Here is a 25,447-nt window from a genome sequence, read left to right on the forward strand (position 1 = left end):
TCCCTCCCTGCTCCACCTCTGTGTTGCCTTGCCTTGCCTTTCCCTCCCTCACCTGGCACCTGCGGGGACATGGATTTATTTTGTTTATTTTTATTCCAGCTCCGGCTGGAAACCCAAGGTGCTGAGGATGGAAATGCCACAGATAATGCAACTTTCCCCAGGAGACATGCAGTGCCAGGACTGGGCACAGATACCGGAAGGCTGCTTAAAAAAAAAAAAAAAAAAAAGCACACAGAAATTCATTTTATCAGTAGTTATCAGCCGATATTTATTTAGCCCCAGGAGGTCTCAGTTGTAATTCATCACCAGGGCTGCTGTTTAATTGCTCAGTGGTTACGTGCAGCCCTGAACAGCATGTCTTTGACAGCAGGGACACTGATAATAGGTTTCACAGCTGCATCTTAAAACTGTCTCCAGACTCAGTGTTCACACCTGGAAAACTGTATTGAAGAATGAGAAGGACAGAAAAGGGCTACAAGAAGAGACTGGATCCAGAATATCAGTCTCAAAGGGCCTTTCCCTGGAGGTGAGCAGACCACCAGCCCAGGATGCAGTGACCCTGCAGTGGTATCAGGAGCTCCTGCAGAACCACGCAGGAAGGGCCAGTGGGACTGCTCTGGGATGAGGGGATGGGTGGGGGTGGCAGCCTGGCAGGTGTTTTCTAGGAAGCCATGGGGCTGAGGTGAGCACTGCTTTGTGGCCTGCAGTGTTCAGGTGCCTTTGATCCCTCACGAGAGCACCACGAGCAAGCAGAGAGGCAAACAGTCCCTGCTATCCCAGCTCCATTTCCCTATTTATTTAGCAGATTCTTTTTCCAAGTCTTCTTTCCTGGGAGAAAGCACTCACTAACCACGAAATATATTTGGGACAGCCACGCCACCTCTAACATTTTTCAGCTCTCTGCTGTCCACACCTCCCTGCAGTGGCAGGCTGCTGTGGAGCCTGTGTCTCACAGCACCCACACAGCTTCAGAGCCAGCCCAGAGAGAGGAATGAGCTGTTGGGCCAGGAACCAAGAAGGAGAAAACCAGTTCACGACTGATCTATTTTTAACAACATCTCAGCTTTGGATGAAGTCTTGGCGCTCCCCACGGGTGGAAGGGCTGATGCTGCCTGGACAGGGCAGGGCATGGCAGCTCAGCCATACATCCAGTGCCGTCCTGGCAGCAGAGATGAGGCTGGGACAGTGTCCTGGGTTGATTCAATATAACACCCACTCCTGTCTCGGCAGCAGCAAGGCTGATGAGGACCAGGAAGCAAAGGTGATGGGACAGATGCCCCCCAGTAACTCTCCCACCATCCCACACTGGGCAACATCCCTGCTCACTCCCCTGGGGCTGGCAGCACTGAGGCTGACTTGCATCCCCATGGAGGGGCTCCCCACACCCTGAGGGCACCCACATCACCCCCTCCAAGCCCCCTGCCACCATGCAGGAGCGGGAGGGAGATGGGTGGGAAGCGACCGGCTGGCAGGCAGGTGCTGTGAGGGAAGGCAAACACGGGGCCGGCTGCAACAGCAGAGACCTTGAGATAACGCTGAGCTATAAAGGAAAAAAGGTCCAGGCAGGGACAGTGCTGCTGGCTGGGCTGGCTCAGCCAAACTCGGTAGCAGCTGAGCCGAGAGGGACACCTGGACCATCTCCTGACCTTTCTGATGCATGGGGAAAGCCAGTCGTTGCTTTTCGCTGCTGAAGGAGATGCTCAGGACATGGTGTGAAGAGAGTGACCAAGGGAAGAGCCCCATGTAAGGAAAGAAGGTTAACAATGACCCCAGTCTCCTCTTGACCCTCCCCACGATCTCGACCAAGGAGGACATGGAGATGGATCCCCAGAGACAAACAGGTAAGCCAGGATGCCTTCTCTGGGCACCTCCCCTGGGCACCTCCACTGGCAGTGCTGCTCCCCAGGGCACTTGCATCCCTCCCTGCTCCACCACTTGTCCGTCTGCTCTCCCTGCCAAGTGCTGAGTCTCGGGAAAAACAGCCGCTTCGGGTTTCAGCGTGGCCTCCTTGGCAGCTCTCTCCTGGCTACAGGTTAAGAGAAATGCTCTGAATATTCCCCTTCTGGTTCATCCAGATGGTCACAGGTTGGACCTGGGTGCACCCTCCCTTTGGGCAAGCCCAAAGGACAGGGCACAGCAGGGAGCAGGGTGAGGAATGCTGCTGGCTCCCTACCCTGCTTCCTGTTACAGGGGAGGGGGTGAAGCAGATGGAGAAAGGAGGGGTGAAAGGCTCAGGAGGTGGCAGTGCTCTCACAGGAAAGCCCTGACCATACTGTCACGAGGAGGAAAGCAGGTTGTGGACCACAGCTATGGAGTCATGAGCCAGCTCTCAGGTACAACCACATGCAAGGTTTCAAAAATCTGACATCTGGGCACATCAACCTCCTGTTGAGATTTATGTTTATGGCAAAAAACACAGGACTCCAGACACCTGCCTGGGCTTGGCAGTCCTTTGGCACATTGTGGGAGCAGCAGCATCTCTGCCCTGGCTCCAGACCCTGCAAGAAACCAGGACAAGGGATCCCCATGTGTTGCAAGGAGTGGGGAACAGCCTGGAGGCTCCCATCCAGCACACTTCGCCCAGCACAAGCCAAGCTGGAGGGCTGTTTGATAGCACATATTTCTGTGCTGGAAGCCTTGGCCAGTGGTAGAGCAGCCCTAGACATGACGTTGCCAAGACTCACCCTCCTTACCTGCCTCTCCACACACCCTGCTTAGTTCTGCAGGGCTTTTCTTTGCAAAGATCCAACCAGGCAGTTTTGGGAAGTTGTAATTCAACTCCCACATCAGTGTTATTTGATGAAAGTATTAAAAAAAACCCAAACCCAAAACCAAAAATGCTCAGGATCCCTACACCTGAGTCCCTGTGCTTAGGACACCAGTCCTGCCAGGACAACAGAAGAAAGACAGAGAGAGCATCCTCAGTCTAGAGGATGAGGAGATAAATTGTCACATCCTCAGCAGGACAGCAATTCATCATCTTCAGGTCCACTCCTGAGAGAAAGGCTGCCCCCAAAGTACACATGGGACCAAAAGAGGAAGACTGAAGCATGTCTTGCCCCAGGCACAGGGGATAATGAAGCAAACAGAGCTACTTGGAGAGGTGTAGACAACTTACATCAGCCTGGAGGCACCTGCTGTTTAAACCTTGATGGACTGCTGGCACATAGTCCATGTATTTGCAAGACCTTCAAACAGTGTGAAAGGATGAGGCCTGAGACAGCCCAGGAACTGGATCCACCCTTTGCTGGAGGGTTGCCCAAAGGTTGGTTTCTCCCAGTCTGCAGATGCTCAGCTCTCAGTGGTGGCTCTGCTGCCCATGAGCGTTGAATCCACCCTCAGGACCATTTTACAGGCAGCATCAGCCTTACACTTCATCAGAGCTCCAGATCTCAGTGCTCATCCCCCACAGCAGCTGGGTGATGAGTGGCAAATCCCACCAGGAAGGACAGAAGTGCAGTTTTCAGAGCAAGGAAGATTCAGGGAGCACAAGCAGTTGAGATCAGGAAATAGCACGAATTTCCAGCCCAAAAGGGGTTATTTTTTTCCTTTTTTGAGGACTGATGTGTCCTTGGTTCTTCCCAAACACACATGTGGGAGAACCAGAGCAGACTCTTTCCAGGACATCGCAGTATTCTCCAGTTACAACACTATGGCAGCTTTACTGGGCCAAGTGCCACCTGGAAGGACATATTATTTGAAAAACAAGACTGTATTTCTTGAGCAGCACATCAAGGCTGCAAACCCAACAGGAGCAATCAGCAGGAGTGCTGTAACAGGAAAACCTTGCAGGATGCAGACGGGAATTCTCTTTAACTCCCCTTGCTCCCCACAAAAGCCACTCCCCATTTTATGGGGCCCACTCCTGAGTATTCACAGAGAGGGCAGGAGGAAGACGAGTTTCTTGTCCAGATCCATTTGCTGGCTGAGTAACAGACATCTTTGACTCACAGCTCACAGACTCATACAGGTCCTGACAAGTTTATACTGTGAGATGACATTTGAAGTCCCCTTGTGAGGGAAGTGCTGGGTGTAGCATGGACAGAGCATCCCCTTCTCTTCTAGATGTTCTCCACAAGAGCACATAGGGTCTTCCTCTGCCATCAATCTGTTGCTAAAAGACCTCCCAGTGCTCTGCAACTCAGCTGGCAGGAAAGCCTCTTGCCCAGACAGCTCTGCACTGAGACAGGCTGTACCTGTACCTTCAGCAACAGCTGCCATGAATAAACACCACATTCACTTGCAAATTAAAATATTAAAGATCTAGCCAAGAGGAAAACATAGTTAGCCAAATCCCCTTGTTCAACTAATCATGTCAGAGATGGTTTCTGTTTCGGGACTGCTGGTGACGTTTCTCTGTTCCTCCCTGTCCCACTCGAGACCTTTAGGCTGCACTTGACCCCTGAGCTGCACAACAGGCAAATTCAGCCCTGCTCCTAACTGGTATTTTATGCAAAACTGAAGAGATCTTGGAATACTTTGATTTTGATGAAGAGTGATCAACGGGGGACATAAGCACCTCACTGACTCTCTTTACAAAGAAAATGCTCTTCTGCAAGCAGGCCCTTGGAGGACAGCTGTGCTGGGCCAAGAGACTTCAAACTTTGGAGGAAAGGATGTCTGTGCCATCCAGAAGCTGAGGCAGCAATCCACTGCCCAAGTTCTTGTTCTGTGAGGAAGGTGTTAGAAAGCATTTTTTTCCCTCAGAAATATGCATGTTCAACCGCAAAGGAAAGAGAAATGGCCCAAACCAGCTCTGGGCTGGTGCAGTTTGTCAGCTGAGCTCCTGATGCAGCAGAACTGGTATCTCTAAGCAAGGAGATTCATTTTTACTAGCAGGACATCTGTCTCCCGAATCTGCTGCGACCACTATCCCCAACTGACCTCCAGCAAGTTTACATGGCACAGACAACCACAGACACTGCCTGCTACTGCAGCCCCACAATCATAGAGTCATTGCCTGACCTCCTTCTCTAAATCTTTATATCATATTTCTCACTCTGGAGAGGTGACTCAATGTGTTGGCATAAGAAAACACGCCAGAAGAATATTCTTGTGCCTCTCCCCTTTATCCTACCCATCCTGCTATGTGTTTAATTGAAATAGCAGAAAGAAGGAGCGTTTGGTGGCTGTGGAAAGGCACACAGAGACTTTTTGTCCCTGGCTGAATTTTTTGTGCAGATACTCTTCACAGGGAGACCTCAAAGGTAGCATAGGAAACGTCTCTCACCTAACCTCATGGCTTCCATGTTCCTCTGACAGCAGGAGGCCTGCTGTCCCAGGACTGGGATGCTGTCACCCCACAGGTGTGACCAGAGAACAGCTCCCACCAGCATCACAGTGGGCTGTGGCCTCACTTCTGCCCATGCTGAAGAGCAGGTAACACTTTGGGGAAGCCATCCGAGTCCAGCTGCAAGTGTAGGAGCTTTGAATACCCACAGGCAGGGTTTCTCCATTTCTCAGTTTCTGGACCCTGCCTAATTTTCCAGCCCAGACACAGACTCTTGTACAGTGGGTTACCTCTGCTGTCAACAGATCTGCTCCCACTGGTTCCTGACATAGACCATGGACTCCTATGGGTCCACAGACTACAGTCCTGAATTGGCAATCAAGCAGCACAACACAGCCCAGAAAAAGGAAAGCTGAAATCTGGAGAGAAGACAAGTTACTGTCTCCTCTCTGCAAGGGACAGCAGCTGAGCCCTATACATTTCCCTGATGGGCACCAGAAGGACCAGGCTAGGGGTGGATTCATGTGCCCAACCAAGTGCTTGGAAAGCAAGAGGATCTGAAGCTTGCAGATAAAGAGGCAGAGGCAATGGCAGAAAGTGGCTAGGGAAGATGGATCCAACCTCCAGTAAAAACGACCAGGAAGGACAAGCTGTGTGAGAACCAGAGAAGCTTCAGGCACAGGATCAGGCACAGCAATCTGGAGCATCCCATACGGAAACATTGTCATCGCTGTGCACCAGCCTCTGGAGTCTCCCAAGCACACACCTATACCCCCTCCTTTAACAGAGCTGGTTTGAAAACCCTTCTTTTTATTCAAGACGGAAGGGGACTGAAGCCTTCTAAGAGCTAGAACTGTTACTTGACACCTAAAGGTACATCTGTGCCCGAGTACCCCCAGATGGGCAACGTCTGGCACAGCAGGTAACAGAGCACCGAGTCGAGGTCCCTGTGCCCGGCTGATCAATGGAGCCCTTATGGCAGCTGTGTGAGCTCCCAGCAGAGCCCGAGTGCTCAATTTGCTACTGTCGGGCCCAAAGTGGAGAAAACACGATTACTGACAAGTGGCAGGAGCCCCTCAGCCTCCTGGCACGGCTGGAGGAGACACGTGTGACATCTGGCACGAGAGGGACCGACTGGTGCTGGGGGAGCAGCTGACTTTTATAAGTGTCTTTATGAGCACCACTCCATCTTATTTTTTCGACATATTTTTCCTAGGTTCCATTCATTCACTCACTGTAGGGCTACTCTGTAATTCCCATGTGTGTGTAGATACAAACTCTACTTATCTCCCCTCCGTGTTTCAGCCCTATTCATCAGGCATTTGTAAATGGCATTTTATGAGTGCTGAGTTTTTAACAAGGCAGGCACGCTGCTCCAGAGCGAACAAAGGGGCCCCTATTGGAAACTTTAAAGATGTTTAAACAAAGAGTTCTCTTGAAAACCTTTAACCCCTAATGCCAACCTCAAGGGAAATGCTATGTTATGAGCAATCGGAGCACAAACATCTTCTGTGACCACAGATTGCTTACAACAGGCTGCCTTGTTGGCCACAGCTTCTCATTTTTCTACCATGGCCAACCAGAGCAGTTCCTGAGCCCATCTTGTGCTGAGCACATACAGCTTCTTAAATTCTTCAACGACAAATGAAAGTTACAACTTCCACAGAAATCAACAACAGCTTTACCCAGTTGGATGCAGCAGTACCCTCCCTGCTTTGATGGAAAGTGTTGTTTTACTGCAAACACCAAGATCTCTCGCACTCTTTCCAGACGGCAATTTGCATTTCGGATGAGGCCAAAATTATCTATATCCTGGTGGCAAATATCAGGGCTGAGATCTCAGAGTAGCTTTCCCCCACACACACCTTTTTTTGCTGATATCAAATACCAATCTAATGAATTCCTGTGGAATTCACAAGAATCTGCTTGTGAAATGCAGTTTCTACTTGTTACTGAGAACCTGCACGCTCACTTCCTGGGATTAATTGCTCCTGTTCTTGGAAAAGAAAAAAAAAAACAACTATCAAGAAAGGCTACAGAGGGTCCCACAGGGAGGGTCCTACAGGGAGGGACCCAGAGGGAGGGGTCCCACAGGGAGAACTTCACAGTAACTTCATTAATAATACAAGTTTAAGTGGAGCAAAAATCCTGTGGGTTCAAGCAGAAGAGGTGAAGTCCTCTCAGAGTTGGGGCTTGGCCCCTCTCTTGGACCTCTCTTCCCCCCAGTCCCATTGCACACATGAAGTGGCTTCCATTGATGGGGGACAGTCCCATTTCCCTGCCAGCCTCCTCAACCACACAGGTTCCCACTCTTCAGCCTGACTCCTGGATGGATTCAGCAGCTTTGAACACCACAGCAAAGGCTGTCCCTGCAGAATGAGGGGCAAAACCCCAGCAGAGCAAATACCACCACCTTGTGTATCTGCTCAGCTCCGCTTATCTCAGACGGCTGCGTGTTCGCACAGACACGATGAGTGCGGATTAATCTGATTTTCCAAACAAGTTTTCCCATGTAATTGCTTGGAACAAAAGTGCCCAAAGCTAATTTTATCCTGTGAAACTGTTGGAATGATAAGCCGAAGGTGGGTGATTGCTTGTGCAAACACATTTCCGAGTATGCACAGACCCAATTTTCCAGTCGTGCAGAAACGGTGCTTAACAAACTTAGGGCACACTTTTGAGCTTATCTTTCTGCAGGATCTCTATCTCCTACTGCTCAGTATGCCTTGCCCAGGTGTACCTGACCTTATTATTCTCTGCTAAAAGAGATCCTCGGTTGTGTAAGCAGGAACCTGCCCGACAGCTAGGCAAAAGGTGAGCAGGGCAGGCAGGCTGAGCCATCCCGGCGGCGGGGAAGAGTTCCCATCCCAGCACAGCACCGACGGACCGAGCGGGTGCCATGCCCTGACCGCCCCACGGACATACCCCAGCCCAGGGCACCGCTGCGGGGGCCAAGCCCGCACAGTCGAGTGTCGGGAGGGCTCCAACTCACAGAATGTGGGGAAAAACCCTCTGGGGCAAAAGCTCTGCTCTTCTCCTCCTCCCGGCTTTGCTTTCTGCTCCTGACGCCCAGGATTGCCGCCCCCCTTCCTGCCCAAGGGAAAAGCCCCACTCCAAGGAAAAGCTCCCCGGAGGCTGCCAACCTTCGCGGCAGCGCTCGGCGCCGCTCACAGCCCCACCGAGCCGGGATGGGGATCGGGATAGAGATCGGGACCTGGACCGGGATCGGGACCTGGACCGGGATAGGGATCGGGACCGGGACCGGGATGGGGGTCGGGACCGGGCTCACCCGCACCCTCCTCACCCTCCTCCTCTCCTCTCCCTCCCGCAGGGGCGGCGGTGCCCGCGGAGCCCCCGACTCACCCGTGCCGGCCGCGGAGCCGCTCCCCGCCGCGCTGCTGGCTCAGGTAGGGCGGTGCGGGTGGTGCGGGGCGCGGAGCTGCGCGGTGCGGGGCGCGGCGGCGCCGGGCATTTAACGGGGCGGGGGAGCGGGGGGGGCGATGGGGCGGGGGAGTGGGGGGGGCGATGGGGCGGGCACGGCCCGGCCCCGGGGCAGCGCCGGGAGCGGGGGGGCGGTGGGTTCCATCCGCCTGCCCCCTTTGGGGGGGCCCGGGGGTCCCACCTGCCCCCGCCCCGCGCGTTGTGCCCGTGCGGGTCCCGCGGGAGCTGCGCGCAGGTGGAACCGGCACCGCGGGGTGCGCGGCCCGGGAGGGCCCGGAGCTCACCGGCGGGGAGGGGCCTGCCGCTTTTAGTATTTTTTTCTTTTTTTTTTTTTTTCCCTTTTTCTCCCTTTATTTTTCTTTTATTTTTCTCCTTTATTTCTCTTTATATAATTTTTTCCTTTCTGCCCCCTTTTTTCCGGTCTTCTTTTTTTTTTTCCTGATTTTTCCCTTTATTTTATTATCTTTTTCTTTGTCTTTTGCTTTTTTCCTCTCTATTTATTCTATTTCCCTTTTCTTCCTTTTGCTTTTTTCTTTATATTTTTTCCTTTTCCCTTTATTTTATATTTTATTTTTCTCTTTATTTTATCTTTCCCTCTTTCCTTTATTTTATATTTTCCTTTTTTTTTTTCCTTTCTTTTTCTTAATTTCATTGTTTCTTTTTTATTCTCGTTCTTTTTCTTTTTTCTTTTTTTTTTTTTTTTAATTTCCTCTTCCCCTGCTGCGGGAGTACACCTGGGAGCCCCCTAAACTCAAAAGCTTCTGGAAACAGGAGAGTCCAAGCTTAATATCCATTTGACCTACAGTGTCCTGGAAGTTTAGGAACCTCTGCAGGCAGTGGCTGCAGTGTGGGGAGGTGGGTTTGAACCAGTGAGCTGCAGGCCAGGTGTTGCAGGGCTGTAGACCCTCAGGCTGAGCTTTCATCAAGAAGGTCAATGTGCAATGGAGATCATCAGCAGAGGCTTCTTAGAAACCCTGGAATAGCCCTGCCCAGCCCTCCACCTCTTCCCAGCACTCAGATCAGTCTAGTGGTGGCAGGAACCACCTTTAGTGCTTTATGGGACTCTTTCAGTGCTTTAACAGCACTTCCCTTGCTCTTTGCACCAGCAGGAGGAACAGAGGAAGGAGACTACAGTAGATCACCCCTGCTATCTGAATTTTCTAGCAGATGAGCCAATACAGCATTGCCAAACTTGGGCATTTTGGGGGTGTTGGTGCTGCTGGGGTGACCACCCCGGCTGGCCCCCGCTCCCCGCAGAGTTCACTGCCACAGGATTTCTGTGCTTCCTGTTCTGGCTGCTGTTTGCCCTTGGTGTGGTCGACAAATCCCCCAGGCCCAGAAAAGGCTGAATTTCACTTGTGTGTGCAGTGAGGAAAATATAGGATTTATAAATACCCATGCATATACAGGGGCTGTGGGTTGGGTTGGTCTGGATTAAAGGAGGTATTGAAAAATGAGGGAAGCCAGAAACTGCAGGCTTCTCATTTCTGTGATTTCTAATGGCTTTTCCTTTTGCATAAACACTGCATTGACTCCATACCCGAGAGCACTGCAGGCGTTTTCTCCCCTGCTCTGCACAAAATATAACCCGGACCTCTAAAATGGATATTTTTTATTAGGACATTTGGTTTCCCCAAGCTCAGGGAAGAACAATTGCCCTCTGTGGCAGCAAGTCCCCAGCAAGCTGCAGAGCAGCCGTGTCCTGAGCGAGGCAAATGGCAGCTCCTTTTCTGGGAGGAAAAGTAGCAAATTAAATCTTTGCACTTCAATTCAGTGCTACCTGCACTTTAGGACACTGTTAGTGCAAGTTACAGTTCTTGTATAAAGAGTTGATTTGAAGACCCAGTTTCTAAACAATGGCTGCTGGGATTGTATTTTGGTCTCCTGAGTCGGGTACTTTTATTCCCAGGGGACCAAAAATATCGGATCCCTTCCTCTGCACACTGAGCTGGTGAAGCTCAGTGAACTGGAAAGCAGCAGGGCAGAGGGCAGTTTGCTTCTCCCAGTGCTCCTAAACTGCTTTTTCTGCCCCTGTGGTCGCCCAGGGGTGCACACAGAGGAGGTGATGTGAGGACCAGGATATGTCCCACACAGGGAGCTGCGTTTCCCAGCTGGAGGTAGGACAAAGCCCTGAGTGATGTCTCCACACTTGCTGCTGGGAAGGTGAGGGCTAATTTTTAGCTGTGGTGTTAAACATCAGCTCTCCTAAAATCAGTGATGTGACTGCAGGCTCCAGCCCTACCAAAGCCTCTCGGCGCCTGCCTGGGCTCCCCACGTGCCCACATGAAACAGCCCTTTGCAAGGTGGTCCAGCTGTGTGTCTCCCATAAAAAGCACACAGGGCACTCCTGCTTTTCTGCTGTGTTTCCCATGAGAGAAGGCACAGCAACACGGCCAGGGCTTGCAAATCCCCCCAGGTGCCCTGGGTCTTTCCCACCTCAAGCACCAGGGCAGAGCCACCCTAGAGATGCACCACAAAGGCGCTCACACCCTCTCCTGGGGCACGTCCTGGCCTAAAGCAAAGGAAAAGCCTTGGTAAGTGATGCCAGGCTGAGCAGGGAGGGGGAAAGGCTTACAAAAATCGGTGTAGCAGAAAGGTGGTGGCTCCCCTCTTTCCCCCCCCTTCCTTCCACATAATGCCCGACTGTGTGGAGAGCAGCTGAGCCCCAGCCAAGACCTCAGGCTCTGAAAAGGCAGCTTTTAGCCCGAGCTGTAAGAGCCCGGCCCGTGCAGAGCTGCAAACATGACACTGAACTAACACTGCACTACAACCAAAGCATTTTAATAATTTAATATAATAAATGTCAGAAGGAGTGAATAATTCCCTGTAACCCTGAGGAGGCTGTAGGTGCCAGGGGGAGCCAAGTGGGTATATTGAGCTGCTTTAGCAATAGACCTTTTACTCTCTGAAGGTAAATTTAAACCAGATGATGGATGCTGGGTGGTCGCCTCTGTGGGCAGAATGGTGAGCACTGTTCAGAAGTGCATCACTGAAACAATTTAGCCCCCAAATTTGAAAGGCAATGGCTGCAGAGAAGGTACAAAGAAAAGAAAACCAAGTTTCCAGGTAGCTGTTCCCACAGCTAGACATCAAGTCTGAAGAACTACAATCTGTTTACCTGCCATTGGCATGCACTTTCCCACTTCAGCATGTGGGTAATTGTTCCAGAAGGCTCTTTAGTAGGCCGGGGGCAGTAACCCTCGTGCCTCTGGAATTACGTACGGATGGCAGGGAGCAGTGATACCTGCACAAGCCTGGCCCTGCCCTAAGCCAGTGCTGTGGGAGGCTCTGCAGAGCAGGCATTGCTGCTGGCCACTCTGTCAGCACATGTCTTAATCCACAGGGTTTGGCAATTTGCTCCTGAACACTCCCTGCTGCAGCCTGGCCTCGGTACCAGGCTGTTCCATACTCTGTGAATGGGTTAATGGCAGAAGCTCCCTCAGAACCCCCACAGGGAGACCCCAAGCTATATGGATGGGCACTGGTGAGCGTTTTGGTGCTGGTGGGTAACACTAACAGGGATGAAGCACGTGTCTCTGCAGCTGATACACAAGGGCTCAAAGCTATACTCCTAATTTTACACAGAGTGGATGATGAGACTCACCAGGAAAAAATTCACACACCCAGCCTGGTTCTTCCCTACCCTGTTGTCTCTGACAAACTGAGGGTGAAATGCTACTGAATGAAGCCAGCAAGGTTCAGTACCCATTTAACACTGTGTTGCATCAGTGTAAAAGAGTATCCAGGGTCAGGCCAATTTCCTTGATCCATTTCTACATTTATCCCAATCAGAATCAGTAGTTCTGTAAAAAAACAAACAAGCAAACAAACCCAAAACAAATCAAAACTTTTGCAGAGAAATTCCCAAAGGCTGCTTTTATATGAAGGGAAAAATAGCAAAGGCAGATGAAAGCTGAAATCACACCATTGCTTGGCAGCAGAGGAGTGAGACAGCTGCAGATTGCCATTATGGAAAAAGATGGAATAACTTTCTTACAGGATCTCTTTGGCTGTGCAGAGATATAAACTGTTCATTGGATGGAAAAGCTGGAGTGAAGCTTTTCAGCAAGACTAAGTAAGCCACCCTGGAGCAGGCGCTGGGGGGATACTGGTTGATAGAGCTGAGCTTCAATGTGCTGGAGCAGGAGTCTACCAGAATGGAGGGTTGGAGGGGACAGATACAGCCTTGGAAAAGGAGCCCCCCTGCCCTGCCACGAGTGCTGTGGGGTGAGCTGGGGCTGAGCTCAGAGCCCTGTGCTGGCAGCAGCACCGGGGCTGCCACACGAGCAGAGCTGTGTGTGGAGTCTGTTCTGCAGTCAGGAATGGCCATAAAACATTCATTTTCCAGGCACAGAGCAGCAGCTAATGCTGTGAGTGACACTGGCAGTGGCTGTAAATCTGATTTTGGCAGAGCTCTGTTGATTTATGTTTGCTGGTGATCCAGCTCACACATCTGGGATAAAGAACTGAGAACAAGGAGGGCAGGAGATTATCTTGCCCATCTAGTCACTGAACAGAGCACATCTGTGGAGTGCAAAGCATCAGGTCCCCATGGGACTATCCAGAGAAGACACTGGGTAAATATTTGCTTGTATGGTAGATGTGTTTGTCTGCCACATACAACAGTAGCTATCAGCTCCATCCAAAGGTGGGAAAGCTGGAGCTGAAGTGATATGTTTTTAAAGTGAGTTGTACCATGGGTGCTAAAAGCTGTAAGGGGCACAGCCTTTTTAAAATACATATGTTGCACTGGGAAGGACAGAATTGGCAGGTGAACTCTTCTAAAAGGCTGCTTGGGGTGACTGCTTGCTTCTTCTCTCCCTGGGAGCTTGCTCTGACCTCTGAGCCCAGGACAGCTCACCACAGCCTGCCTTGGAGTGATGGCAGGACCAGACTTACCCATCTTCACACATCTGATCATTTATGTCCTCAACTGTTCTCCATTTCTAGCCCATTTAAGAGGAAGAGAGACTGTGTTTAATGGGAATGCTCCACTGCATACCTCTTGCAAGGTTTTCCCTGGATGTCTGTGTCTGATGCCCCCATCCTCACCACTTCTCCTCCAAGGCATCCCCCAGCACTGCCCATGGTCCCCAGATGCTCTCTCCCTGTGACTCCAGAATGTGTTTTCTGCTGTGCCTGGGGCTTCACAGCCTTCTCTGGCCACTGCTTTATCTCTGTCTCCGATATAAGGTTCAAGAACTTCTCATAACCAGCCAGGCTTGGTTGGAGCAGTGTGCCCAGTGGCCACATCCCAAACATTGGCAAATGTGCCAAGGAGAGGCTCCTACCCAGGCAGCTCCCCTTCTCTCTCCTCTGATTTCCTCTTATTTTTCCTTTATATTTTATCCCAGATTCAGGGATTGCTCTTATCCCAAACTGAGGGGGTTTAGGGGCTTTCAGCAGGGCAGGAGCTGGTGTTGTTCAGATGAGTGGTCTCACCTCTCTGAAGGCAAGTCAGCACCACAGAAGGTCTCCCCAGCTGACACCCCAGAGCTCTCCCCCCCTCCTTACACCACCCAGTCCTTGCACACGTGTCCCAGCTGCCAGAGCAGGGCACCTTGTGCTTGGCCTCACCTCATCTCTCTCCAGCCGGTCAACACCCAACCTACTAAGTTAGCAGAGTTAAATGCTGGTGCATGGGAACGCCTTCCTGTTAATAGAGCAGAAACAATCAGCAAAACCACCGACTTCTTAGGTATCAGAGAAAAATGCAGCTCTTTTCACCCAACAGCCCTTGCAGAAGGCAACGAGCAGCTCACGTGGCAGCTCCTGGGCTGCACTCACAGCTCAGCAGCATCACTTCCCAACTCACCAAACAGCCATACAGCAACAAGCACTTCAGGTGGGAAAACAAATTAATACTCGATTAGAGCACTGCCACCATTGCACAGGGCTGGAAGCCTTAGAAATGCGTGTTTCAGAGCTGTTAACATAACACAACACACATGCCCTGTGTGTGTTCGATGGCAGGTGAAGCAGTTATTCCATCATCCAGACTTTATATTTTTCAATGCCAGCCCCAGTCTTAGAGCAGCTGAACTCCAAAGCTTTCCGATGGGAAAGCCTTTCCCTCATCAGGCTGGACACGGAGGGATCTCCGGGCTCCCTGCTCGGCACAGGGCTGGGCGAGGGGCCAGCTCTGGTGTCACAGTGCTGGGGCACTGCTGTCTTGTAGGTCCAACCCTTACCAAGCCAACCTGCTGCGGGACGGCGTGCGGAGGTACCTGCAGCTGCCAGCAGACCAGACCGTGCTCATCCTGCACGCCAAGGTCGCACAGAAGTCGTACGGCAACGAAAAAAGGTGGGAGATTTTTCCAGCTCCTCCTCCGACCACTTCCAAACCCAGCTGCCTAAAGCTCAACCCCAGCCTGGCTGGATTTCCCTGGTCCAAGCTGGAGGAGCAAATGATTGGACATATCCCCTCTCCATTCACTCATGACCTCACGATCCAAAGCCATCGTTTAGCCTTCGTGAACTGAATAAACTGAATAACACAAGGGAGATATTAGCCCCCACCTGCATCCATCCCAGTTAGACATTCCCAGTGGTTAGGTTCCTTCCATGAAGTGGTAAGGAAAGACAAAGTAAATGAAGCAAAAAAAACTATTCAAGTCTTAACCCCCAAGAATGAGAAGTTAATGTTTCAAGTGCCCTGTTAACTCTCATCTTAAAATCAGCAGGGACTGGGGCATTTCCATCAATGCCCATGGTCTCCAAAAACGCTGCTATTTTTGAAAATCCTTCCCACACTGCAAAAACACCTTGAGGTTCTGGCTTGAATCTCCAAAATTGCTACTCCTGGGCAGTGACATCAGACTGCAGCACTGCAATATAATTAATCCTCCATTAATCCTTGTGATATAAATACTCCTCCGTTATTATCGAGTGTGGAATAGCTATGAGGCGACAAGCTCAGCCTCTGAGGCATAACCACCCAGACCCCAGCCACCCCAGGAGACAGCTCTAGGATGGGCTGGCTGTGCCTACAAAGTCCTCACCACATCCAGTCTTCTGCCAGGGGCTGCTGCTCCACAGGTAAAGATGTTATTTTGGGACTGAGTCTTCCAGCCAGGAGGGAGCCCTCTCATCACTGAGCCTTTGGGAGAGCCTCTTTCCTCTGCTCCAGGTCCTGTGCAAGGGTTGAGCATGACAATCAGATGCCAGGTCTGGAAAGGGAGAGAAAACCTGCATAGAGCTCCCAGGTTAAAGTTGAAAGGTGCTGGTGCTGTTTTCCTTCACAGTGAGAGTCAGGGGCCCGTGCTGTGGATGATTTGTTTAAATAAACACGTACCCAGGACTTCAGGGCTCCAAAATATCCAGCCCCCTGCACCAGGGTTCTCTCGGCTGGTGCTTTATCCAGCATCAATAGAGGATGAATTTGCACCATTCACCCAAGTGCAAAGACAGTGGAAACCCAAATAAAACACAGGAAAATAGGTTTCCAAACCCCTGGCTATAGATTTATTTGCACTGGGCTCCAAAACTGGTTGTGAATACAAACTCTGTTCCCAACACGCCAAAACTCCCACATGGCAGTCGGGCAGAGGCAGGGTCTGATCCCTCCTTGACTCTGGGGGGTGCAGAGGTCCCTGTCCTCCTGTCCTGGGGCCATCCTGTGGCTGCTGGGCTCGTGGCCACCAGTGGCACCACCAGATGTGGCAGCTGCCCCGGGCTGGAGCCAGGCACTGGAGGCAGTGGGTACAGGGCAGAGGCTGTGCCAGCTGCTGCAGCAGAGCCTGAAGCCTCCAACCAGCCCTGCCCACACCCCCAGCTGGGGGTCCCCAGCCCCTCGCTGAGCACCACGTACCTCTGGGGGCAGGGGGTTGCTCCCAGTGCCAGTGGGCCCTGGTGGAGGTCTCCACTCTCAGCACAGCCATCCCAACACCTCTGAGCACCTTTTCTGGGGGCTGAAGGGCAGTGAGAAAATGCCCTCTTGTCTCTGCAGGTTTTTCTGCCCCCCACCTTGTGTTTACCTGAGCGGGCCAGGATGGAAGTTAAAACAGGAGCAGATAAAAGGTAAGTGCCAGGCAGGAGCCCTGGACTCTCCTCTCACCCTTCCCATGCCATGGAGAGCTGCCCTCTGCCTCTGCAAAGGGAAGAGTGACCCACTTTATGTTATCTTTGCCCCCCCCCAAACTCCCTGTTCCCCCCCAAGGCTGAGCCTCCTGCAAACCAGACCCAGGGAGGGCTGAGCCTGGGTCACCTTCCATGCCAGGAAAGCTGAGCCTGTGTGGGGTCTGGAGAGTCCTTCTCCTTGTCTCTTCCAGCCAGGGACCTGGGAGAGGCTGGATTTCGGGTGTGTGGGTACATGGGGCTGGACAGCATGGGCAGCAGCCTGATGGAGACCCAGAAGCTCAGCTTTGAGGAGCAGCCAGATGCAAAGGTAAAGCCTGTGGCTCTCTGGGGCTGGGGGGACCCTGTTCATGCAGGGGCTGGGCTGTCACCACCATCACCCCATGCCTTGGGATGTCACACCATCCCCATCCTCAGGGTGTTGCAGTCCTTCCTTCCAAACCACAGCTCCTCCCTCCTGCTCTGCCACTCTGTTGTGACATGTGCAGCAGTCCAGGCAGCTGGGCAGGCTCCCCACCTTCCAAATATCCCTATCTTTCTCTGGCACCATCTTTTCAGGCTGACAGTCCTGTGGCAGTTGAGCTGCCAAAATCTGCCCAGCTCCCTCTGCCCTGCTCCCCTCTCCTGATGAGCAGCACTGCTGCTTGTTACAAAATGAAAGGCTGGTCCTTCATTTGTGGATAAACAGCTAAAAAAAACCAGTCGATCCCAAAGTTCAAAAGCTTCAGCAGAGCTCTGGCATCTTTTGATTGGAGGGGGGAAAAAGGAAAAAAAGCATTATTTGGGATCCCTGAAGAGCACAGGGTCTGAGCTAGGCCAGGAACCTCACAGAAAGAGCCTTTGTCCACAGTGCTTGCCTTGCTGCTAAGGCACAGCATATCAGCCAGGACGGGAGAAACCATAAACCCAGGGCGATTTCTCATGTTATGTGGGATAAATCACACGTGAACATTCATTTCCATAAGGAATTCTCTGACCCCAGTGTAAATAAAGCCTCCGCCGATCCCCAGCTCTTCATTCCACCTGTAATAACATCTCTGGTCGTTTCTCCCTTTAAATGAACCCGGGGCTCGTTGAAAGGGCACTATTATGTCCTTGTGGGGCGGTGAGGAGGGTGAGGAAGGCTGGTGGGGCGGGGCTGGGCTGGAGCTGCTGGCAGCCCCCCTCTGGCCCTGGCAGGGGTTCAGCTGTGCCAAGGCACTGTACATCTCGGACACGGACAAGCGCAAGCACTTCCGCCTGGTCCTGAGGCTCTTCTTCAGCAACGGGCAGGAGATTGGCACCTTCCACAGCAAGCTCATCAAGGTCATCTCCAAACCCTCGCAGAAGAAGCAGTCACTGAAGAACACGGACCGTGCGTACAGGGCTGGCTCTGTGGGGAGGAAGGGGGGTGCCATCCCAGGGTGGGATGCTCTCTGAGTGCTCACAGCTTGGCTCTGGAGTGCTCCAGGCTGAACCCAAAGCCCATGGGAACCCTCAGTAGAGGATGTATCTGGGCACACTAATACCTCCTTACCAAACAGTTCAGCCACCACAATGTGTAATGCCCTGATGCCAACGTGCTCCCCACATCGCGGCCTCGCCTGCCCTCACACACAGAAAAAGGGCAGCGGGGAGGGTGCTGGGTACCCCAGGAGCCAGGGCTTGTCCTCCCTTGCCTTGGCAGAGGCATCAGACCTGACAAGTACTCACTCAGCCACCTCTCCCCACAGTCTGCATCTCCTCGGGATCCAAAGTCTCTCTCTTCAACCGCCTGCGCTCCCAGACCGTCAGCACCCGGTACCTGTCTGTGGAGGGGGGAGCCTTCATCGCCAGTGCCAGGCAGTGGGCAGCCTTCACCCTCCACCTGGGTGAGGACTCCGGGGGCCACTGATGCCAACCACACCCAGGGCTGCCTGTCTCCAGCCCTGACTCTCCCCTTCTGCAAAGCCTGGGGGCAAAAGGGGTGGGAATTAGCTTGGGGATGTGGGAACCTGGCTCAGTCTCACCTCTGCCCGGTGCTCCTGCTGTGTCTCTGGAACCGATTCTATTTCCCGCTGGCACTGAGGGAAGCAAGAGCTGTACTGGTCTGGCAGTTCATAACTCCAAGCCAGTAACTTGCCTGGAAGAGGCCAGACCCCAGCAGCATCCCTGCCCGCACTGCCTCCAGCGGTGTCCCTGCGAGGTACCGCATCCCAGTGCCGCTCTCCCGGGGAGCGCTGGTCTGCCCAAGCAGTGAGCACCTGCAGAGCAGAGAAAGCAGTAAGAAAGCACTGGGAGCACCGCCGGGCCTGTGCACAGCACAGCAGCCCGGGTTAACCTGCTCCCCGGCTGACCGGGGCACTGACTCTGCCTCTTTCCCGGCCAGCCGATGAGTGCTGCCCCCGGAGCGAGTTCCCCCTGCGGGAAGGGTATATCCGCTACGGCTCCGTGGTCCAGCTGGTCTGCACGGCCACCGGCGTCACACTGCCACCCCTGGTAAGCCTCCATCCCTGCGGCTGCCGGGCACACGGACCTGGCCGCTCCGTGGCTCCGAGGGACGGGTGCCACCGCTGGGATGCTGCCGCCCGCAGATCATCCGGAAGGTGATGAAGCAGTATGCCATGCTGGACGTGGACGAGCCCATCTCCCAGCTCCACAAGTGTGCCTTCCAGTTCCAAGGCAGCGACCGCATGTACTTGTGTCTCTCCACGGAGAAAGTTATCCAGTTCCAGGTATGGCACTGCAGGAGGGGTGAGGACCCCCGGGGTGCTTTCCAAGCTTCTCTGCGTTGCTTCTGGCTGGGGAACTTGTCACTGGGAGGGTCTTGCATCCAAATTAGGGTCAGAATTACCGCAAAGCCATCTGCCTGCTTTGGTGGGGACATCATCACTGAGGCCTTTGCAAAGGCATCACCATCCCCATTTCCCAGTGAGCGAAGCAGTCGCTTGCTGGAACCAAGACACCAGGGGCAGAAACCAGGCCTCCCAGTCCCCTGCTGTCCACACTGCAGTGTCTTTGGAGCTGTGACTCTCCGCAGGCATCTCCCTGCCCGAAGGAATCCAACCGGGAGCTGCTGAACGACGGCTCGTGCTGGACCATCATCAGCACGGAGACGGTGGAATACACCTTCAGCGAGAGCCTGGCCTGCGTCCGCGAGCCCGTCAGCCCCGTGCCCCTCATCGCTGCCCTGCAGGTGGGCACAGCCACGCACTGCCCCCTCCTCTCTGTCATCTGCCTGTGTAGTGGCTCCTGCTCCTGAGCCCTTGCACCCGTGTTTGGCATCTCCTGGTTTTGGGATGCTGTGGGACTACCCGGGAATGCCGCAGTGGGGTTGGGATGCGCAGGCAGAGCATCCTGTGGAAGAAGGAGTCTGGCTCCTTCCACCACATAACACGCTGACACACACTCTGCCCACCACAGCTCACGGGCGGTGGGGATGTGGCCATGCTGGAGGTGCAGGGGGAGTATTTCCACACACACCTCAAGGTCTGGTTCGGAGATGTGGAAGCAGAGACGATGTACAGGTAACACGGCTGAGGGGGCCAGGGAGCAGGCAGGGAACAGCAGCCGGGTTTGGGCTGCACTGGGCAGCTCTGGGAGGGACACATCTGCAGACCTTGGTAATGGGACACTTGCACTGCCCATCCTGCGGGACCAAGCACGAACATTGCAAGGAGAGGAGGGGACAAGTCTGGTGCCTGCTCTCTACCCTGGCTGCAATCTGGGGACAGCAGTGGGTGGGAGATGACAGGGACCTCAGGGAGCTGCAAACAACCAAGCAACCTGGGTAGAGAGGAAGGAAAGCCTGGGGAGGAGAGAGGAAACTGGCATGAGGTTTCACATTGAGCTCCAGGGTGGAGGAGAAGTGCTGGCTCGCTGCATGGGACCCTCCTTGATTAATACACCTTTTCCTCTCCTGCACTGTTCCCAGGAGCCCTAAGTCCCTTGTGTGTGTTGTCCCTGATGTCTCTGCCTTTGGCAGTGACTGGAGGTGGCTGCGGTATCCCCTCACTGTCCCACTCCTGCTGATCAGGGATGATGGCCTCATCTACTCCAGCTCCTTCACATTCACCTACACCCCAGAGCAGAGCTGCATCCCAGGGCAGCAGGTCCTCTCAGATGTCCCCCAGGACTCAGACAAATTACTTGACAGCATCCATCAGGAGTTCACCAGGACTAACTTCCACCTCTTCATGCAGAGCTAGCAAGCTGGGTGGGCAGAGGCTTTGGGAACAGCCCTGAGCCCTCTTGGGGCACCCCATCCAGGGGGCTGGGGAGAGGCCCTGAGCCCTGCCAGGGTGCCCCATCCTGGGCTTGGGGTGGCCCTGCCAAAGGGTCCTCCCCACTCATCAAACATCCACCATGTTCCTGTGATTTACTGACTTGTCTCTTTGCCACGGCAGCATCTTGCCCTGCTGAGATCTCACATGAGAGCAACAATAAATCAGGCTTGAAGGACTCTTTACTGATGCAATTGCTTCTTTACTAACCTGCATGATTTACGTCCACGCTGGCACAGAGCACCACAGCTCCCTCAGTGTCCTCAGTCCATATATTCAAAGGCCAGGAGGGACAGGGATACCGCATGAACACGACCTTAAGTGTTACTGATCCATACCAGGAATCCCTGCATCGCTGCTGTGCTTCTCATAATGAGGAGCTGCTTCCCAGCAGCCAAATACCCAGTACCAGATGTTTTGGTTTTTTTATTGGAGGCCCAAATGGGGTTATTTAAGAAGGAAAAGGGAAAAAGAGAAAAAAAACCTGTGAAACCCAGCTCCTCCCTAGCTGGCGTGGCTCTACCGAGCTCTGTTGTTTTACACAGTTAGACAGACACAGAAATGCAGTGCTGGCATCAGCAGGAAACTGCTGATCTAGATGCCATAAAAAGCAGCCAGATTTCTTGGAGCCAGACCCAAATGTTATGCAGAGTGGGTCTTGAAGCTTTATTTAGCCTTTAGATCTCTGTGGCATCCAGAGGCCCATGGTGCACCTGGAAACCCGCTGGTCTGGCAGTCCTGAGCTGGGGCTTGAAACAGCCCAACTGCCAGACCCACAGTGGTGCTCAACCCACTGACCTCGGGGCAGGGGAGTGAGGGAAGCACAGCACCCCATGACCCACAGCACCCCAGGAGGCTCACATGGGCATCCCTGGATGATCACCTCACTTACCTGCATGTTTTGTGCGATCCAGCGCGTTTCAGATGCAGCAGTGCCACGAATGCAGTCCATCCTCAGGCTCCCTGTGTGCACCCCCTGCCACACTGTGTCTCCAGATGCTGAATTTGGGACTGCAGGGGATGGGTGGCCTCACACCACCCAGCAGGGAGGTGTTCAGTGATGCCTGGAGTCTTGGCCTCCTCCCTCTGCAGCTTGTGCGTGGTCCTGGCTCCCATGGGAATACAAGAGCTTGGGTCTCCAGGGTCCTAAGCCAGGGCTTCCCAAGGGACAGCACCTCCCTAAACTCCACCAGGACACAGGGTTTCTTCTTCCCCAAAATAGGAACCTCACAAAGGGCGGAAAAGTTGTTGGCAGACAGATCTCTGTGCATCTGGAGCTGCTGTGAAAAAACTCTGGGACAATATTACAGCACATGTCAACAGCCAAGGGCTGGTGGAGGAGAGGGTTGGAGGACAGAGGAAGGGTAACCACGTGAAGATCCTCAGGGGTTTAAAAGGAAGCAAGTCCCTCGAGCAGGTGGCAAGTCCCAGTGTGCTCATTAGGAGTTGGGAGCAGTGGTACAAGACCAAACTGCTCCTGTTCCTGGGAAATGCTTGAGTATCTTATACAGGAGTGGGGGCAGCAGGGACTTCCCCTGTGTGGCTGCTGCTTGGGCCACCCCACTCTCACTAACCCCTGCACTCACCTCCCCAGCAAATCCACTCCAGTCCTAATGTAACTGAGGGTGAGATGCAAGAAAATACTTCAGTCAACCCAAACAGTGGATCCCCCATATCTCCCCAGAAAGCATTTCCTCCCCCATTTACTGGAAGAGCTAGAGGGCTGTGAAAAGATAGGGCCAAACCTTTTGGTTACTGCCTGCAGCCCACACAGGAGTGTCTGGAGCCCACGGGCTCCTCAGCCTGCTCCCTCCCTCAGAGGCCGGCACATAATTCACATTTTATGAATGGAAAGCACCCTCAGCTATATTTAGCAGCAGCCTGGACCCGAAGGGCAGGAGGAGCACTGCCTGTTGACTTCAAGGGCTTGGAACAAGCCTGCCTTGTTATGTTTACAGCACAGTGCTTTGCTAGAGAGGCCAAGAAAGCACCGAGCGGCTCATTCTTGAAGGCTGATGGATTAAGCAAACGGCCGCAGTAATTCAAGCCACATGGGGAAAGGGGAGAGGCGGCGGCAGGAGGGCTGGAGGGGACTCGAGGGGCTCCTGCCTTCCCCCACCAGCCATGGGCTGCCTTAATCTGCCTTCCACAGCATGTCCCACAGTGGAAACGAGGAGCTTTGCAGCTCCTGGAGGAGGCACTTGCCTGCCACGAGGAACATATGCTCCATGTCGCGTGGCAGAGCTGGTAGCGTGGCAGAGCTGTTTATTTGCATAATCACTGATTAACACAAATGTCTCGGACAGGCGCCAGCCGGTTCCATGTCCTCGCTTGCGAGTCGGCAGCGCCTGTCCCTGATGGATCCTACCAGAGTCCAGCATGTGTTCAGGAAACATGGACCGTCCCCCTGGCGCTGGTGAGCTGGGCTGCCCTGCAGAGCCCGACTGGCAGCTCTTCTCTGTGCTCCTGAACTGTACATGGAGCTTTTCCCTGTCCCCAAGGCAGCCAGGAACACGGGTATAAAATCAAGCATGAAAAAACCTTTGCATCACTCCAAGGGCTGGGGATTCAGGAAAAGCATCAAGTGCTTCAGGGGTGCTCAGGATAACCTCCATCACGTGCAGGCGTGGTGTTGCACAAGCATCCCCAGGTGATGGCAAGGCTCGAAGGCAATGGAGATCCCCTGCTCCCAGTATCCAGGGTGTAGCTGGGGCTTCCCGGCGCCCCATCACACCGAGGAGCCACTTGAGGTCCCGGCAGTGAGCGTTACCTTCAAAAACATGCAGAAGAAAACAAAAGCTTGGCTTTTCCTCCAGGACACAACATCCCAGAGGAACATGAAGCCCGTTCCGGCTCTGTCTCCCTCCCTGCCCGGGCTGTGTGACACTGTGCTGCCCGTTTGGAAGAAGCTGCTGCCATCTAGTGAGCCCGGCCCCAGCCCCGGCACACAGAGCACAGCCTCCAATCCACAGCCTCCAGCACCAGCCCCCAGCCTGCTGAGCACTGCCGCACTCATCACACCACCCGCACCCATCCTGCCACAGCCCACGCTGCTCTGGGGAAGTGTCTGCATTCCCAGCCCCCCAGAACGGGGAATGTGGGGATGCTGCTCTGCCCAGCAGAGGGAAAGGTACAGAGAAAAAAACCCTTTTTCTTGGAAACGTGGTGCCCCCGGGACTGAAGCCCAGGGCTGGTTCACTGCACAAACAGGGCTTGGCCAACAAGACTGAACCAAGGGGCCAATTACTGCATCATGAGCCATAAAACGTCCCCCCTACCAAGCCCCCACACTGGTTGAGCCCTGCCCACAGACCCCAATGGGGTCCCATTACCCTGAGCATCCCTTCAAGGGCACCAGCACACAGGGCTGAAGGTTTGGGCAGTGCCAGGAAGCCCCGTGCTGACTTTATCCTTTTTCTGACAGAGCTATAAATTACCCAGCTGGGCATCAGGATGCAAAACTATGCTGGGGCCAAAATAAACCGAGTTGGGTTGCTGAGGAATTACAATTACCTGCTCAAGAGGCTTCCAGTGCATCAGGAACTCCTCAGGCATGAGGTCCTGCTGGCCAGACCTTAAAAGAAAGCCAAATAGCATTAAGGACAGAGTGAGCTGGAGACACCCATGGGTGCCCATGTCACCAGCAGTGCCAGGAGCAGGTATTATTAGCCCCTGTCCTGAGATGGGCTGTTCAGGGGCAGAGACTGCCACGCTCCTGTGCCCAAAGCCCTGGGCACTCAGCCCTGCCCACACAGCCAAAAAGCTTATGGAAAGTTAGGTTTCCTTTTTTCTGTGGGTTTTTTTCCTCAAAACGAGTCAAAAACAAGCTCATTCCTGGCAAGCTCTGGACTCCCTGCAGCTCAGGGAAGGACCAAGCCCAGGGGCCAGCAGTGTCCCATCAGGCTGCATCACTGGACCACTGCCCCAAGGCTGAACCTGGGGCTTGGTGACCAGATCAGGGCTGCAGAGTCGGTACTGGACATGGCTCCCTCTGGCCAGCCCCCCACTGCAGCACTGCTGAGGGCTCTGAGGAGCTCAGCTTGGAGGGGGGGGTAGGATGGAGGGAGCTGGCAATCTGCTTTCATCCTGCTCTCAAAAGAAACACATGGATAGTTTTCTCAGAATTCACTAGGGAGGGAAAGTAGCTTTTTAAACAGCTTAAATAAACAACTGGGCTTGAAAAGCCCAGGCCTGATTTCCATGCACTGCTGCAGTAATTAGGGTGCAAACCAGGCAGGCAGTTATGGGTCAGCACTGAGGAGGAAAGGACTGGGCATAAATCCCTCCCCATGAGCCCAGTGAGGTCTTGGTGTCAGTGGAGCTGCCCGTGGAGGAGCTGAGCAGTGCCCCTGGTGCTCGTCCACAGTTCCAGGGCTGTGGGGCTCAGCAGGATCCCAGCGTGGCTTTGCCCAGGGCACTGTGGGCAGCAGGCAGTGTCATGCAGTGCCATGCAGTGCCA

The 25,447-nt window shown here is 53.5% G+C and overlaps 1 protein-coding gene across 1 annotated transcript; it reads left to right on the top strand.

Annotated features, from left to right (window-relative positions):
- Window positions 1–1,626: 1,626 nt before the first annotated feature.
- RBPJL (recombination signal binding protein for immunoglobulin kappa J region like) lies at window positions 1,627–21,058 on the top strand. The gene is made up of 12 exons (XM_051803037.1): window positions 1,627–1,841; window positions 8,562–8,637; window positions 14,850–14,975; window positions 16,620–16,690; window positions 16,942–17,057; window positions 17,927–18,101; window positions 18,460–18,597; window positions 19,095–19,204; window positions 19,300–19,440; window positions 19,746–19,901; window positions 20,129–20,232; window positions 20,640–21,058. Exons 1-12 carry the CDS (start codon window positions 1,814–1,816, stop codon window positions 20,911–20,913), a joined length of 1,515 nt encoding a protein of 504 aa, XP_051658997.1. The 5' UTR covers window positions 1,627–1,813; the 3' UTR covers window positions 20,914–21,058.
- Window positions 21,059–25,447: the final 4,389 nt, after the last annotated feature.

Source organism: Manacus candei, unplaced genomic scaffold (genome assembly GCF_025592945.1).
Source record: "Manacus candei isolate 608988 ecotype Guabito, Panama unplaced genomic scaffold, ASM2559294v1 h1tg000057l, whole genome shotgun sequence".
Taxonomy (NCBI): Eukaryota; Metazoa; Chordata; class Aves; order Passeriformes; family Pipridae; genus Manacus; species Manacus candei.